The sequence below is a fragment of the Arachis ipaensis genome, chromosome B4 (genome assembly GCF_059453495.1).
Source record: "Arachis ipaensis isolate K30076 ecotype BB chromosome B4, ASM5945349v1, whole genome shotgun sequence".
Classification (NCBI taxonomy): domain Eukaryota; kingdom Viridiplantae; phylum Streptophyta; class Magnoliopsida; order Fabales; family Fabaceae; genus Arachis; species Arachis ipaensis.
In genome coordinates this window covers 13460579-13479140 of record NC_142439.1, presented here as the reverse complement: position 1 = coordinate 13479140, position 18562 = coordinate 13460579, and the positions used below count along the sequence as shown (strand labels likewise).

General features: G+C 31.2%; 1 protein-coding gene and 1 long non-coding RNA gene across 2 annotated transcripts; one reads left to right on the top strand and one right to left on the bottom strand.

Moving 5' to 3' along the window:
* Positions 1 to 12617: 12617 nt before the first annotated feature.
* Positions 12618 to 14580, top strand: LOC110270923 (stilbene synthase 3-like). The gene is made up of 2 exons (XM_021120787.2): positions 12618 to 12874; positions 13362 to 14580. The coding sequence occupies exons 1-2, from the start codon at positions 12694 to 12696 to the stop codon at positions 14351 to 14353; spliced, it is 1173 nt and encodes a 390-aa protein (XP_020976446.2). The 5' UTR covers positions 12618 to 12693; the 3' UTR covers positions 14354 to 14580.
* Positions 14581 to 15821: 1241 nt separating this feature from the next.
* Positions 15822 to 18257, bottom strand: LOC148566711 (uncharacterized). Its single transcript, XR_015881182.1, has 4 exons — positions 17707 to 18257; positions 17436 to 17459; positions 17105 to 17187; positions 15822 to 16307 (listed from the first exon to the last, which is right to left on the bottom strand). It is a non-coding gene; the product is annotated as an uncharacterized LOC148566711 (long non-coding RNA).
* Between the last annotated feature and the right edge of the window lie 305 nt (positions 18258 to 18562).

Genomic DNA, 18562 nt, shown 5'->3' with positions numbered 1-18562 from the left:
TGGGTTGGTGAAGCACACTGCTCAAGGGTTGACCTAGGGAGAGCAACCCAGCAACATGCAAGGAGATAAAAGAAGTTAGTTTACCATTCAGAAGAAAAGGAGAGATAACCAGTGTTATGAGGTTCTGGTTTTGAGAAGAGCGTTTTGAGGAAGTTCATCTAACTGGACAATGTTTCCTAGTAAAAGGAGCATTCCGCCAGAATGAAGAACTGAATCAGAGGTTTGCTAATCTGGTTTATCACATAGCAAAGAGGCTGTTGAAGAGTCAATCTCCTTCATGTTTTACAGATTGTAATTTACTTTTCAATGTTTATCTTTCTGTAATTTCTTGAGTGAAAAGGCATATTGAGAGAGCTCAAGTAAAAGCCAATGAGTGGAAAGAGGCTGAGTGATACACTTGAGAGAAAAGCCTAGAGTTATTTTCAGATTTCTTTAGGTTGATTAAGTGTCTTATATCTTGTACCTATGAGGTACCCCTTTCTTAGTTGGGTTAGCATTAAGAGCGAAGAGTTAGGTATTAGCATAGCCAATATCAAGTTAGATTAGAACTTGAGTGTGAAAGGATTGTGTTAATCCTGTGGAATTGGTGTATGTAATACTTTTAACTATAGTGGATATTCCTCCATTGTTGTGGAGGAGACTAGACGTAGGTTGCATAGCACAAGGCAACCGAACCAGGATACATGATAGTGTTAGCTTTTCTCTTCTCTGCTCTGTCCTGTTTTTTGATATTCATGAGATAAAATGAAATTGTCTCATAAATTTTTCGTTGCTTAGTTCAAACAGTTTCAGACAGCAAGTTTGTTTTAAAAGGGTTATTACAATAACTTAAAAGAAGGTCATAGATTCAACCCCCACTTCTCTAAGCCTTCTACAACCTTCACTAACCTATGTTTAATTATATATTTTAGATTATGTTTGATTGATTAGATAGAGTTGGACAATATTTAATTATATATTTTAAATAATGTTTGTTTTGCTTTAAACAATATTGGTTTTATTATTTTGTTTTAAAAAACTTGGTTGATCATTATATATTAGATATTTAGAATTATAAATACTTTAATGTTTGTGAATTTAAAAATTATAATTTTTTTATGTCTTTATAAATTATAAATTTATTGAAATACTCATGAAATTATATATTTTTTATTTTAATAGTTTAATAATTTTTTAAAAAGAGAAAAAGAGCCCGTCAAACTGCCATTAGGTAGGACGGGATAGAAATTTAGGATCGCTTCAATAGACGGGAAGGGGGACTAGCCCGCCAAATAGTGATCTTGCCACCCCTAAAATTTATTTTCTTAATGAATGTTAATTTTGTTGTGAAATTCTATATTTCATTTAAAAATGTAGCATAATTGAGTCTAATTCCTACATTTTGAAATGAATTTACTCAAAAGATTTAAAATGTAAATCACATTTTTTTACAAAATTTCTTTATTAACATAATTAGTATTGCTTATTTGAATAATTATATTTAGATTCTAATGATATTAAAGACAACCTATTTTATTGTCTTATGCCTTCAAAAAATTTACAAGACCGATATGAAAATGTAACAAGTTATATATTTTACTAATAATGTACATCAGTGATTGATCTTTTAATATTTAAAATAGTAAAAAACTTAAATATGTATGTTATTTTTTAAAAACATAAAAAAGATACAAATTTAAAATTGACCTTAAACATAAAGATTTATATTAAAAATAGCTTATAAATAAATTATTTTATAATTAATTTTTAATTATAAAAATATTTATTTTTAAAAATAGTGATAGAAAATTTTTTATTATAGAAAAAATTAAATCACTTTTTTTAATACCATGATTTAGCATTTATGCAAATTAATAACTTATTCATCATCTTGGTGATATATTCGTTAACCTTTATTGAGATTGGAATATAATATTCTTATTTAGTCATATTTATGATATGTTATCATATTACTTTTAGTGATAAAATTTTTACTGTTATTAAAAATAATTATTCATTTTTTTAAATATTGATATCTAAAATTTATAAATTAAACAAATAATTTATTATCATACACTTAATTATAGTTTACAATTAAATACTATTTAAATTGATAAATATAAATATTAAAATTTGTAATTGGATGCTTTGATTTATATCCAATTAATTGAAATTCAAATGGTTTTCGTTTAATCATTGATTTCTTCTAGTTTAATTTTTTTCCTAATACCAACTAAATTTAATGTAATATGATTTTAATTGTGAAACTTATGAGTTGTTGATTAATTTAAGAAACAAAGAAGGATGTTAGGAAGGATAGAGGAAAATTGATGTATATGAAATGGAAAACAATTTTTTAATAATGATGATGAATTGATGATGATATGTTTAGTTTACTCAACAAAACGGTTTCGCTTAAAAATTATGCATTCAGCCATTCACACTTTTATCTCACATCAGTCACACGGGTCATGGATAGAAGGGACATTGTGTGCGTATATATACTTGTCAACTATAAAACCTGTTACAAATCTACCGTGAACTCCTGGCTTTCACGTACACTCAAAGTAGTTTATCAAGATTTTGACTGTTCACATTAATTTATGTTATATCTCTATGGTCAAAATGAGAGGAATATCACATTCCGTTACGTACATTGCCATACCAGAACAGCTTCCGTTTAGTTTAACTCGTATAACTCTCTAGTCATAAGTTAAATGGATTTGAGTCGAGCAAGATTAGATTGGCTCGTCTGATTTTTTTTTCTTTTTAATTTGAGTATATAAACTCTCTTTTTATTAATTAGTTTTTTTAAACTTTAGATATATAATTTGATACGGCCGTTACAAATCCGATGTCATAATCTGGCATTATATACAATAACTCGGTATTATGCACTATAACTCGGCACTTTACATTATAACTCGGCGTTATACGTTACAATCAGACTCAACGGACTACATCCTGGAATAAAAACATTCGACCAGACATTATCACTTATTAAAACCTATTAATTGCTCTTCAATTCAAATGATCAATAGAAACGTAACCGACCTATTTTATCTCACCTATAAAGGTATGATATTTTATCTTCAAAGGATCCATTGAATTCTCAATACCGACTTAAGCTTCGGAGTGCCTTTGCATGTACACTCCCCCTGTTTTTTGCTCAAAGCTTTACGCGATTGGACATCCTCTTGGAGTAAAGCACGGATTACCACAAAGCTCAAAGGTCGGCACCGAAGATAACAACTCGGCGTCAATTCCCAGAGACCAAGCTCTCCCTCCAGGTATCCATACAAGAACAATTGGCGCCCACCGTGGGGCCTCGAAATAAACACCATTCTTTCTATAGGCCCCATTTCCTTCCAATGGTTTCAAACTTACATGCACCTTTGTAAACAAAGGTCATATAGTAAATCATTAAGGCCCGAAAAAGGCCGATCTATATCTGTTTATATTTATTTGCGATCTATATCTGTTTTTCCGATCATTATCTGTCATCTCTCTATTTTTCAAATCATCTCTAGTATAATTATTTGCCGATCTATATCTATTTTTCCGATCAATATCTGTCATCTCTATTTTTCAATTCATCTGGTATATTTATTTGCCGATCTATATCTGCTTTTCCGATCAATATCTGTCATCTCTGTATTTTTCAAATCATCTGGTATATCTATTTGCCGATCTATATCTGTTTTTCCAATCATTATCTGTCATCTCTGTATTTTTCAAATCATCTCTGGTATATTTATTTGCCGATCTATATCTGCTTTTCTGATCAATATCTGTCATCTCTGTATTTTTCAAATCATCTCTGGTATATTTATTTGCCGATCTATATCTACTTTTCTGATCAATATCTGCTTTTCTGCTTTATCTGATCAATATTTATCTGCTTTTCTGATCAATTCATCTGGTATATTTATTTGTCGATCTATATTTGCTTTTCCAATCAATATCTGTCATCTTTATTTTTCAATTCATCTATGGTATATCTATTTGCCGATCTATATCTGTTTTTCCGATCATTATCTGTCATCTCTGTATTTTTCAAATCATCTCTGGTATATTTATTTGCCGATCTATATATGCTTTTTTGATTAATATCTGTCATCTCTATTTTTCAATTCATCAGGTATATTTATTTGCCGATCTATACATGCTTTTCCGATCAACATCTGTCATCTCTATTTTTCAATTCAACTCTGGTATATCTATTTGCCGATCTATATCTGTTTTTTCGATCAAATATCTGTCATCTCTATTTTTCAAATCATCTCTAGTATAATTATTTGCCGATCTATATCTGTTTTTCTGATCAATATCTGTCATCTCTATTTTTCAATTCAACTCTAGTATATCTATTTGCCGATCTATATCTGTTTTTCCGATCAAATATCTATCATCTCTATTTTTCAAATCATCTCTGGTATAATTATTTGCCGATCTATATCTGTTTTTCCGATCAATATATGTCATCTCTATTTTTCAATTTAACTCTAGTATATCTATTTGCCGATCTATATCTGTCATCTCGATTTTCTAATTTATATGTTATATCTATTTGTCAATCTATATCTGTTTTTCTCATCTATATCTGTCATCTCGATTTTTCAATTTATATCTGTTATATTTATTTGCCAATCTATATCTGTTTTTCCGATAAAAAAATCTGTCATCTCTATTTTTCAAATCATCTCTAGTATAATTATTTGCCGATCTATATCTATTTTTCTGATCAATATCTGTCATCTCTATTTTTCAATTCAACTCTGATATATCTATTTGCCGATCTATATCTGTTTTTCCAATCATTATCTCTCATCTCTGTATTTTTCAAATCATCTCTGGTATAATTATTTGCCGATCTATATCTATTTTTCCGATCAATATCTGTCATCTCTATCTTTCAATTCAGCTCTGGTATATCTATTTGCCGATCTATATCTATTTTTCCAATCATTATCTGTCATTTATGTATTTTTCAATTCATCTGGTATATTTATTTGCCGATCTATATCTGCTTTTCTGATCAATATCTATCATCTCTATTCATCTGGTATATTTATTTGCCGATCTATATCTGCTTTTCTGATCAATATCTGTCATCTCTATTTTTCAATTCAACTCTAGTATATCTGTTTGCCGATCTATATCTGTTTTTCCGATCAAATATCTGTCATCTCTATTTTTCAAATCATCTCTGGTATAATTATTTGCCGATCTATAACAGTTATCTCTATTATTCGATTTATACCAGTCATCTCTATTTTCTGATTTATATCAATCATCTCTATATTTTGATTTATATCTGTTATCCCTATTTGCCAATTTATATATGTTATATCTATTGTCCGATTTATATCAATCATCTCTAACTGCCGATTTATATAAAAAATATCTATTCGCCTATCTATAACAGTCATCTCTATTATCCAATTTATACCAGTCATCTCTATTTTCTGATTTATATCAATCATCTCTATATTCCGATTTATATCTATTATCTCTATTTACCAATTTATATCTATCTATTGTCCGATTTATATCAATCATCTCTAACTACCGATTTATATAAAAAATCTCTATTCGCCGATCTATAACAGTCATCTCTATTATCCGATTTATATCAGTCATATCTATTTTCCGATTTATATCAATCATCTCTATATTCTGATTTATATCTATTATCCCTATTTGCCAATCTATATGTTATATCTATTTGCTGATCTATAGCTGTTTTTCTGATCTATATCTGTCATATCTATTTTTCAACTTATATCTGTTATCTCTATTTTTCCGATCTATATCTGTCATCTCTATTTTTAAATTTATATCTGATATATCTATTTGCCGATCTATATCTATTATCTCTATTTTTCTGATCTATATGTCATCTCTATTTTTTTATTTATATGTTATCCCTATTTGCCGACCTATATATGTTATCTGATTTTCTGATCTATATCTGTCATCTCTACTTTCTGATTTACATGTTATCTCTATTTGCCGATCTTTATCAGTTATCTCTAGTTGCCAATTTATATCTGATATCTCTATTTGCCAATTTATATCTGATATCTCTATTTGCCGATCTATATCTGATTTTCCAGTCTACATCTGTTATATCTATTTGCCGATCTATATCTATCATCTCTGTTTTTCGATTTATATCAGTTATCTCTATTTGCCGATCTTTATCAGTTATCTCTATTTGTCGATCTTTATCAGTTATCTCTATTTGCCAATCTATATCTGATTTTCTGATCTACATCTGTTATATCTATTTGCTGATCTATATCTGTAATCTCTATTTGCAGATTTATATCTGTTATCTCTATTTGTCAATCTACATGTTATCTCTATTTGCCGATCTATATCTGTCATCTTTATTTGCCGACCTATATCTGTTATCTCTATTTGCCGACCTATATTTGTTTTTCTATTTTCAAATCTATATCTATTATCTCAGTTTCAGATTTATATCAATCATTATCCGAGCTATATCAATCATTATCAGTCATTGTCAAATCTATATCAACTATCATTAGATCTATATCAACGATCTTCAATCAATTATCCATTCGCGATAATTCTTCAATTCAAAGTCGCATCGTTTACACATGCGTAATCAAACACAATCTTTAATCAATTATCCATTCGCGATAATTCTTCAATTCATAGTCGCATCGTTTACACATGCGCAATCAAAAGCAATCTTTAATTCTGAACTATTACTATCAACAAGTCAACAAACTCAATCACATATCATACAAGTACAAACACTGATCCATTCGCGACAACTCTTCAATTCAAAGTCGCATCGTTTACACATGCGCGATCAAACTCAATCAAATCACCAAACAACGGTGAACTAACTCAATATTCTCGTCCAACCAATTTACTTTTATCAAAATCGTCTCAGCAACTATTCAAATTAACTATTCAGTTCCATGAAAAAACCTAACCGTTGCATCTATTAAATCAACGTTCAAAATTACATTGGAAAAATCAAAGGCACAATCAATGACAAGACTACTACACTTTCCAGTTTCCAATACACGTTAACTTCAAATCACGTCTGAAATTCAATTTATTCATTATTTTAATAAAGTAAGTTGATCTGGGGGCTCCATACCTATAACTCATATCACTGAGTTATAACTAAAAAAGCTCAACCTACTTTATCAAAATATAGTCAGGCTAAGCTTGGGGGCTATAATACGGCCATTACAAATCCGATGTCATAATTTGGCATTAGATACAATAACTCGGCATTATGCACTATAACTCGGCACTTTACGTTATAACTCAGCGTTATACGTTACAATCAGACTCAACGGACTACTTTCTGGAATAAAAACGTCCGACCAGATATTATCACTTATTAAAACCTATTAATTGCTCTTCAATTCAGATGATCAATAGAAACGTAACCGACCTATTTTATCTCACCTATAAAGGTATGATATTTTATCTTCAAAGGATCCATTGAATTCTCAATACTGACTTAAGCTTCGGAGTGCCTTTGCAGGTACACTCCCCCCTGTTTCTTGCTCAAAGCTCTACGCGATTGGACATCCTCTTAGAGTAAAACTTGGATTACCACAAAGCTCAAAGGTCGGCACCGAAGATAACAACTCGATGTCGATTCCCAGAGACCGAGCTCTCCCTCCAGGTATCCATACAAGAACATAATTTATTAAGAAAATATATGAATGTATATAAAATATTTTTTTTATTTGTATAGACATCAAGTAAAAAAATGTTAAAAAGATGTAATAATATTTTTAAAAGAAAAAAAGTCAAACAATTAATCTGTTTAACTCATTAGTCCAAAAAAATCGAATTAAGTTGTGGGTGCAGGTTCTGAAGCATAAATATCTCAGAAATCAGTCTGGTATGAGCAGAAACAGTAGAAATTCTTCATCGGCTACCTGGAAGAAAATTGTTAGTGTCTATGAGCATCTCAAGGAAGGGCTTCATTGGAATATTGAGAATGTCCACAAATCAGTTTGGTATGATGAATGGACTCCTTTTGGTAAGCTTTGCAACCTTGTTCCTTATGTACATATTTCTGAATCAGATTTCATAGTGGCTGACTTGTGGAAAGGAGTGACTTGGGAGGTTGATAGTCTTACCACACCTATTCCGCATGAGATTAAGCAGTTTATTTGTGGTCTGAGATATTCTAGTTCGACTGAGTTGGAGCCATAGTGGAGGTGGTGGCCTGCAGCAACAAAAAAGTACAGTGCAAGGGAGGGTTATAGATGGTTATTAGAGAAAACCTTAAATTGGAATGCCAATAGTAACTGGAACTGGTTGTGGAATACAAACATTCCAGAGAAGTTCAAATTTACTATATGGCTTGGCTTACATGATGCTCTACCAACTGAGACCTTTCGATTCAAGCGGCATTTAGCTTCTTCAGATATGTGTAAGAGATGTAACAAGGTGCAGAAAACTATAGAGCATTGCCTTAGAGATTGTGAACGATCAAATGCAATTTGGCATATGTTGGATCCTAGTATCCTGGACTCGACAGCTAGTACTGCTCTTGAAGAGTGGTTTTGGAAGGCTTTGGCTAACAATGAGGCGTCTTTTGGTGCAGGGCTTTGGTGGGTAAGGAGACATAGGTGCAATGACATATTCAATACTGACAACCCTTGGACAGACCACAAGGTTGTTGCCTTGGCCAGAATTACCGACAAGGACTTACAGGTTTACAGGAATCGAAACAATGCCTTTAGGTCTCTACAAAATTGTCTGTGTTGGGAACCATCGGTAGGCAACAGTGTTAAAGTTAATTGTGATGCAAGCTTATATCTGGATTCAAATTTAGCAGGATTTGGGTGTATTATTATAGAATCTAAGGGAGATTGGATCTCGGGTTGCTCTGGAAGTATTCCCCCTGATCTATCACCAGATGTGAATTATTTGCTACTTGGAAAGGGCTGGTTTTAGCTTGGGATTGCGGTTTAAGGGATATTATATGTGAAATGGATTGCTTTGACATTCTGCTCATCATGCATAATCTTATAAGTGGGTATTCATATGAAGTAACAGATTTGGTTTACAAGATTCAGGAGATTTTATCTCGTCCTTGGCTTGTTCACATTGAGTGGGTGTCCTGGGAAGCAAATAGAGCTGCAGATTGGATGGCTAGATATGGTACCAAGAGTAACTCTAATAATGTTATTTGGTCTGAGCCTTGTGTTGATCTTTAGTAAATCATCCACTCGAATATAGGATAGAATTTACTTTATTTTTTTCCATGTTTAGACACACAAAAAATTGATATTTTCTTGATTTCCTTAAAATTTGAATTATCTGTTTTGTTTTTATTTTATTTTAACTCGATCCTCGTGAGAAACTCGACTTGCCTACTCATATGATAGCCCTACTAACAATTCTGCATGATATCCTCTAACTTGGATATTTACTATAAATAAATAATTTGGATTGGGAAAAAAAAAACTCATTTTTTTGAAGAATTAATTTCCGCATACAAGCCTTTTCACTATACAAGTCATATAAGTTCTGAAAATCCCTAATCCCTAAAACGCGCCTCTTATGGCACGTATGTTTCACGCGCCTCATTAATAGATTTTCCAATCAATCAATGCGCGAATATATAACTTCCTTTTTCGAAAGGATTTCGTTTCTTTTTTTGAATTCCTTCTGCGTTTTCTTGCCTTCTCTCTTCGATCTCTTTCGTGGGTTTCTCTCTCCCTTCTCTTTCGCCGTTTACGTAAGTTTCTCTCTCTATTCTCTTTCTTTGTTTTTCTCATTTTCCATTATTTCTGAAATTAAGCTCTGAAATTGTTTTGAAGATAATGGATGATTCAACTTCAAATTATTAGCTGAATCAGAGCGAAGTAGATTTTGAATTTGAATCCAATGAAGTTCCTAAGGTGTGGTTTAATTCCAGTTAACAATTGAATCTGAATTTGAATCCAGTTAGTAGTTTATGATTGTGTAGCTGAATAATGTGTGAACCTTGTCTGTGAAATTTGCTGTTCATTGTTCCTTGTTTGAATTGAATCTAATGTACTAGTTCTGATGAATTTTTTTCATTTTATATCAGGGATGTAAATCAAGAATATTTGGGTGTATTTCATGAAAGTTTGGATGTATTTACAGTTTATAACTTTTCATCTCACTAAGGGTGAATTGTCTTATTGTTTTAGTTGAATTGTTTTAGTTTCTGTTTATTGATGATTCATGAATCTGATTTTTGTTATTTTTTATGATGGTTTTATAGTTGTATTTGTATTCTATAGTTTATACTTGTTTTAATATGGTGTATTATTTTGGGTGTATTTTGTAGCAAATCTGTGGTGTTGATGAGCAGTTTGTATCTAAGGTTGGGATGACTTTTAACACCCTTGAAGATGCTGCAAAATTCTACAAGAATTATGCGAAGGCTGCAGGCTTTTCTACAAGAGTTTGGAGCACAAATAAAAATGGAAACAAAATTAAGAATCAATTGATTACATGTAGCAGAGAGGAAAAATGGAAATTGAAAATATCTCCGACTGAGAAGACAAATCCCTCAGCTAGATTTGAAGTAGGGAAATCGAAAATTTTTTTATTGTTTTGAATCCAATCAAGTGGTTGAGGTGTGGTTCAACTCAGAAGAAAAAATGTAGCATTAGAGGAAACATTTTTCTGTATTTGCAGCAAATTTGGGTGTAACACGAAGATATTTGGGTGTAAGATGAAGATATTTGGGTGTATTTTTATTCTGATAAGTACTACATAATTTAAAACTCTTTCTCTTCCTCCTCCTCATCTTCTGCTTCTTTTTTTTTCATCATCACTATCTTCTTCTTCTTTTTTCTTTTATTCATTTTTTCCTTTTTGTTTTACTTTCTCAAGTTTCTTCTTGTTTTACTCTCTTAACAAGAATAAAAACCAAAAAATCAAACAAAGAAGAAGAAAAAACATATAATGCTGTAAAATTACTTGGAAGTGGATGAACTTACATTCATTTAACTAAAAGAAAGAAAGAAATAAGGAAAAGAAGAAGAAGAAAAAAAATGCAGCATTAGAGGAAACATTTTTCTGTACAAAAATGTTATTTGTACACTAAAATCAGCCACCAATGTATTTGTGCATAAATACATGTGTGCTTTAATTTATTTTCAATGTATTATTTGTATTCCAGTATGTATTTTATACTGGTGGCTGATTTTGGTGGTTGATTTTAGTGTACACGTAGCATAACTCATTTCTATATTTGCAGCAAATTTGGGTGTAGAACGAAGATATTTGGTGCATTTTTATTCTGATAAGTTCTGCATAATTCAGAACTCTTCATCTTCCTCCTCCTCATCTTCTGTTATTTCTTTTTCTTCTTCATCTTCTTATTTCATATTCTCATAATTCTTTTTGGGAGGAAAAAATCAAACAAATAAAGAAGAAGAAAATACATAATGTTGCAAAATCAAAAGAAGAATGAGGAGAAATACGACGATGAAGATGAAACACGCGAAGAAAAAGGAGGAGAAATTCAAGGAAAAAGGAGAAGAAGAAGGAAGAAGAGGAGGATGAGGAGAAACGTGAAGAGAAAATGACAGTTATGGTTTTCATCGAGGAAGAAGAAGAAGAAGAGTCGTTTATAATGGTGAGGGAGCGCTTTGGAAACGTGATTCGCGTGTTAACACTTTGTGGGTGAGCGTAGCTTCTGTTGGATTTGGCCCAACTTGTAAAACTTGTAAGCCAAAAAGACTTGTACGTGTAGCATAACTGTTTTTTAAATAGGTACTATAAATAAACCCGTATAAGTATTGACATTGTAAACATGGGAAAAAATGTGTTTATATATTTTCGTTTCGTAAATAATTGATAAAAAATTCAAGAAAATGCCTAAATATTAATATAATATATATGATATAATTAGTGTATGTATTAATGTGTTATTAATTTACCTTTTATTCATTAAATATGTAGAGAATAACAACAAATATGATATATATTAGTCTAGATGGTAATTAAGTATTTTACACACTAAATCTTAAGAGGTCTTAGATTTTAGTTTTAGAATTAACAAAATATTGTTTTATATACATTATATATAATAAGAGATAAATAAAATTTAGAAAGTACAAATTTCTTTTAATAAATTTATATAATAAAAGATATTTTAAGAATAAAAGATTATACGCTAAATCTGTTTACATTTATATTATATATAATAAAAAATAAATAACAAATAATAAATACAAATAATAGATAATTGAAAGCATACATAATGTATAATAAAATTGAAAAATGAAAAATAGAAGGCAACAAAAAAATTCTCCAATAAATCACTAAATAAGAGAGTGATGTCCCTTAATAGAAATTTCCTCCCCGAGCCTCCAAATTATTGGTCCAGAATTGCAGCGGGTTTATCCTTTCAAAGTCAGAGAACATCGTTTTCGAATAGTATTGACATGGGACATTATCACGAGTTTACTATACTTTCTTTCAGAACATCATTTTTGAAGTTAACTAAATATATAAATAATAATCGTTGTCACTATCACGACACTTTTGAGTTGAGCACGTTTTCTATGTCCATTTAATTCCACATATGCCCCTACTCTCAAGCATATAAATATCCCCCCACCCCTGTCTGAGTCTTCATCAAATCAAAATACATTTGTTATTCCAAAGAACATATCTGAGCTTTGCTATCCCAAAGATCTTAGCTAAGAAAACATGGTGGCTGTGAATGACATCCGCAAGGTTCAACAAAGGGCAGAAGGCCCAGCAACTGTGTTGGCAATTGGCACAGCAAATCCACCAAATTGTGTTGATCAGAGTACATATGCAGATTATTATTTCAGAGTAACCAATAGCGAACACATGACCGATCTAAAGAAAAAATTCCAACGTATTTGTAAGTATTGTTATCAAATATTTTGATGTTGTTTAATTTACTATTTATCAACCTAAAATTCATCATTTTTACTTTGATATTAATTATTGATACACAACAATTAACATATTATACCGTGTACCATAATATGATATATATCCAACTCATAGTAACAACAATAACTACTTAACAAGTTACTATTTCCCTACGTTCCTAAACATACACAAATTTATTTTGGTCATATATACTTTCTTGATCTTTCACATACTTATTTATTTACTCATATATAATTAGATTTAATACATTATATCTATAATTAAATTTGGATAAACTATTTAAATCAAACCTGAAAGTTTAAATTAAATCACTACATGAATAACTTGAAAGGTTTGATACGCGAAATGATCGGAATTTAAAATGTAAAAACCCATTTTTTTTTATATATAAGTGAATGATGTTTTAAACTTGAAAAAGAGTATTGATGGATGTGAATTATATATCATTTTAGGTGAGAGGACAATGATCAAGAACCGACATATGTACTTAACAGAAGAAATATTAAAAGAGAACCCCAACATGTGTGCATACAAGGCACCGTCGTTGGATGCAAGGGAAGACATGATGATCAGGGAGGTACCAAGGGTTGGAAAAGAGGCTGCAACCAAGGCCATCAAGGAATGGGGCCAGCCAATGTCTAAGATCACGCATTTGATCTTTTGTACCACCAGCGGCGTTGCGTTGCCTGGCGTTGATTACGAACTCATCGTACTCTTAGGGCTCGACCCATGCGTCAAGAGGTACATGATGTACCACCAAGGTTGCTTCGCTGGCGGCACTGTCCTTCGCTTGGCTAAGGACTTGGCTGAAAACAACAAGGATGCTCGTGTGCTTATCGTTTGTTCTGAGAATACTGCAGTCACTTTCCGTGGTCCTAGTGAGACAGATATGGATAGTCTTGTAGGGCAAGCATTGTTTGCAGATGGAGCTGCTGCAATTATCATTGGTTCTGATCCTGTGCCAAAGGTTGAGAAGCCTATCTTTGAGCTTGTTTCGACTGATCAAAAACTTGTCCCTGGCAGCCATGGAGCCATCGGTGGTCTCCTTCGTGAAGTTGGGCTTACATTCTATCTTAACAAGAGTGTCCCTGATATTATTTCGCAGAACATCAACGAAGCACTCAGTAAAGCTTTTGATCCGTTGGGTATATCTGATTATAACTCAATATTTTGGATTGCACACCCTGGTGGACGTGCAATTCTGGACCAGGTTGAACAAAAAGTGAATTTGAAGCCAGAGAAGATGAAAGCCACTAGAGATGTGCTTAGCAATTACGGTAACATGTCAAGTGCATGTGTGTTCTTCATTATGGATTTGATGAGGAAGAAGTCCCTTGAAAGAGGGCTTAAAACCACCGGAGAAGGACTTGATTGGGGTGTGCTTTTTGGGTTTGGCCCTGGTCTTACTATTGAAACCGTTGTTCTTCGCAGTGTGGCCATATGATGCGTCTAGTTATATGTCTCTGCATATATATGACTGTTATTTTTTAATAATTTTCTTTTACTCCAAATATGGTCTTGATTGGCCCATATAGAATATTAGATGAGTGAAAACTTAGACAAAAATATCTAAAGTTAATTCTTTATGCGAAGATTCAATATCAAAATTTGTAACTTTTGGTAAAAAATATATCATTGTTTTCAATTGAGGAACATGACACATACCAATAATTGGGTTGCATTTTCATCTAAATACAGCTATACCTTCACGAGGTTCTATTTAAGAAAAAATCAAAAAGTATATATTAGGTATGATAGTACAAGGCTTGGGAGTGTTATGTTTGTAGTTTGTATATTATCGTGTGTTTGAAGTATCTCGTAATGATATAATAGTATAATGTTACTTTCTTGTATAATTTTTAATATGGCATTATACAAGCTTAATATAATAAAATTAACCTTATAGAAAATTCATGTCATCTTGTGTTCACTACAAATAAATTTGGATTGAGGTAATCCTTTAAAAACGTTGCCTCTAATAAAAATAACGATGCCTTTGATTAAAGACAATATTTTTTGACAAAACACAATGTTTTTTGGTTGTTGACTATATGGTCGTTACCTTTGGTCTAAGACAATGTTTTTTACATCAAAGGGAACCCTTTTTGTAGTAACTTAAAAAAAAAACGTTGTATTTTCTACTAAAAAAAGCAACTTTATGTGAGGACCCAAACACCGCATTTATAAGGACTTTATTACAACACTTTTTACGAGTTGTATTTTCTAATACATAAAGCAACATCACTTGTCTAAGTTTTTCTAAGTTGCCTTTTCATATACCTAAAGCAACATTTGTATATTGTATAAATTTTTCTGGTTGTTTTTCATGTACCTAAAATAACACTAGTCTAAGTTTATTTGGAGTTGTCTTTTTCTAATATGTAAAACAACACCTTATTGAATTTTTTTAGGTTGTCTTTTTTTATATCAAAAATAATTTTTTTTGCTTTTCTTAATTTATTTGACATTTGAAGGATATATAGCACATACTGATAATATTTAAATATTTAAAATAAATTTAATTGATATATAGGGAGAATAAGCTAATATATTGCATATATACATATAGAAAGATGTTTCAAATGCCAACTAAATAACTTTCAGATGCACATACTTGCTAAGTTACCAAGTCAAGTAAATAATAAACATAAGTAAACAAAATACATGTTTTTCTCATAGGATTTAACAAAAAAAAAAGTGTGTATATATATATATATATGAAATCAAGGAATTTGTATTTTATCATTGTGCCAAAAATCGCCTTTATCTCATAAAACTTCATCCAACCATAAACAAGTTGCAATCAAATCTAAATAGACAAAAAAAAAAAACACATTATCAAAAAGAGTCTTAACAATAACATGTGTATACATAAACATATTCAAGTGTTACAATAATTTAACACACATATATATACCTAATCATCATTTGGAGGATGAGTTGATGGAGAAGAATGTCGATTATTCAAATTTGGATATTGTGCACTATTTACATACGATTGTTTAGATATTGCAAGAGAGAAATTACTTTATCAATATTCATACTAGGAGAAGTTTGTTGCAACATAAGTTTCACAATATCTTCCATAGAATTCTCTCTACTTTGTCCACAAGTGTCTTATTTCTTCCTTTCATGGAATTCTCTCTACTTTATTTGTCTCCAATTTTTGAAATTTTTCTCTTAGAATGTTGTGCTTTTTGGCCTGATTACTTCCTTTATCACCTTTGGACATAAAATTTTGGACTAGTTTCGCAACAGAAGATACTTCCTTCATTTCAATTTCTTTAACTTTTGCATACTTCCTTCATTTCAATTTCTTTAACTTTTGCATTTACTTGATACTTCTTTAATTTATTAGCCTTTTCCTCTTTGAAGTTGCTCCATTTTCCATCAAGTTACTGTATAAAAACATTAAATACCATCAAACACAATTGCATACACATCTAATAAGAGAAAAGGTTACAAGAGAGTAGTGAACCATAACAAACAATAACCCCTTGCAACCGAGATATAGTTCTTTGCTAGCCTCTTCAACCAAGTTATAGAAATTTTTTGCATCTTTATTCATACATTCTTTTATTCTTTTCGCTTGTGCCACATCCCTAAATCTATCGTTCAACAAGGCATTCGTGTCGTCATATGAGTTAGTCTCACTATCACTATCACTATCACTATCACTATCGCTATCAACATCTATGCTGACTACGCTTTTTTCATAAAGAATCCATATTGTAGAACCATTAAGAAATACTGAGGTAATCAAATGGATAAAAATTGTTTGCCTTTAGTGCCACAAGAAATTGCAACACTTGCACAACGGCATAAGATTTCCTCTCCTTGTGAATTTCCGATAGAGTAAGAAACAAAGTCTAAGAAGTCGTAGACACTATTATTAAACTTAGCTTTATCTCTAGGTAAACTCATCCAATCTTTCTCTAAATTTTGGAAAAACCTAATTATTCATATATTGTTACTACTATTTAACTAAGCATGTAAATAATACTATTCATGCATATTCAGTATATAAATTCATCAAATGATATACAATAATTTTATTATTAAAATTAAGAAAGAATTATATTAGTTATACAAAAGTAGACTAGATATCAAAATACCATCAATATAAAAAAAACTACACAAAGATACATAATATACTTATGAAAGCAAACACGTATAAACAAGATAAAAAACTTACAGGATCATGACTTAACAAATTACAATCTTCAAGTCCTAAAGTGTTCACCAATGTTCCTCAAACTCCTTTGAAGCAAACTCTCTCTATAATGGAGTAAAGAATAAAGTTTACATTATTCTCTATGAACTATTTAACTCAATTAAAGTAGCCAATAGAACAAACAAATAAAAAAAATAATCGATTCTCTATGAACTAGTTAACTAAATGAATTACAAAAATTAATCATTTTGTAATTTACATTGAAAATGAAGAAATCAAAGGAGAAAAATACAAGAATCAGCGAAAAACCAAAAATTGCTGAATCAGTAACAACCAACGTCGAGAAACGCACCTCAATGGAGAAGCCGTGGAGAACCTGAAATTCAACAGAAAATCAATCAAGCCAGTTAGACAAATTGAAATTTTAGACCCAAGAATCATAATAGCATACCTAAATACCTATGAACTAAGATAAATACTTATAAGAGAATCCTAATTTTAATCTAAATTAACCTAATCAGCAAAAACTAGTTTCACTAAATAAAATTACTAAGTAAGAATTAAAATCTAACTAAACTGTAATGAATTAAAAAGAGAAGATCAAAATGAGATTTTGCATAAACCTAAAAACTGAAGAACAGAGAAATAAGAATGTAGGAGATCGAGAAGAAGTTGCAGCTGCGCTATAGTGTCGTCAGAGCAATAGAACGACGAAGGGGTGGTCGTCGAAATGCGTTAGAGTTGGCCAGAGGAACAGGGGTTGCTACGATTCTGCAGTATGAGAGAGGGCGAGCTAGAGAGAGAGAGGTTGGGTGAGAGATAGAAGGAAAGGGGAGGGAGAAGAAGCGATACAAGGAAAATGGCTTCGGTGGTCTCTGGTTCACGAAGAGGAGGAAGCGAGAAAAGAGAAGAAGAAGAAGAAAGAGGAAAGAAAGGAGAGAATGGTTGCTCGCCGGTGGTGGTTTGGCGACGATGGAAGAGAAAATATATAGGTGGTTCGCGGTTGTGGTTCCGCACAGAACAAGGAGCACACCACACAGTGGAGAAACACACTGCACCATGGAGGAGCACACCACGCAGTGGAAAAGAGTCATCAACTGTCACCGTTAGGTTCGAGTGTTTCAGCCTTTCTAGAGTTCAAAGGTATAGGATAGGGATTTCAATGGATAGTTTTGGTTAGTGAACTGATGACCGAAACACTTTTACAAGTTTTTATTTATTTTTTTGTTCTTTTTCCAAGTTATTTGGAGGAAAAAAATAAAATAAAATAGATGGGAATATGATTAAAATTTTTTTTCTAAAATTTTTAACTATGAATAATTTTAGATAACTTTTTATAAACGTTATTTATTAAATTTTTTTACACTTTTTATAAAATATTTTATTTTTATTTAAAAATATTATCTTAAAATTTTTATATTGCAACATTTTGTAATTACAGTTTTAGATATTTGAAAACAATATTTTTATGGGTTGCAA

Bases quoted from the DNA above. Each gene is read 5' to 3' on its own strand.
- LOC110270923 (XM_021120787.2), top strand. From the start codon at position 12,694: ATGGTGGCTGTGAATGACATCCGCAAGGTTCAACAAAGGGCAGAAGGC. The intron at 12,875-13,361 runs GTAAGTATTGTT...ATATCATTTTAG, and splicing joins GAAAAAATTCCAACGTATTT to GTGAGAGGACAATGATCAAG.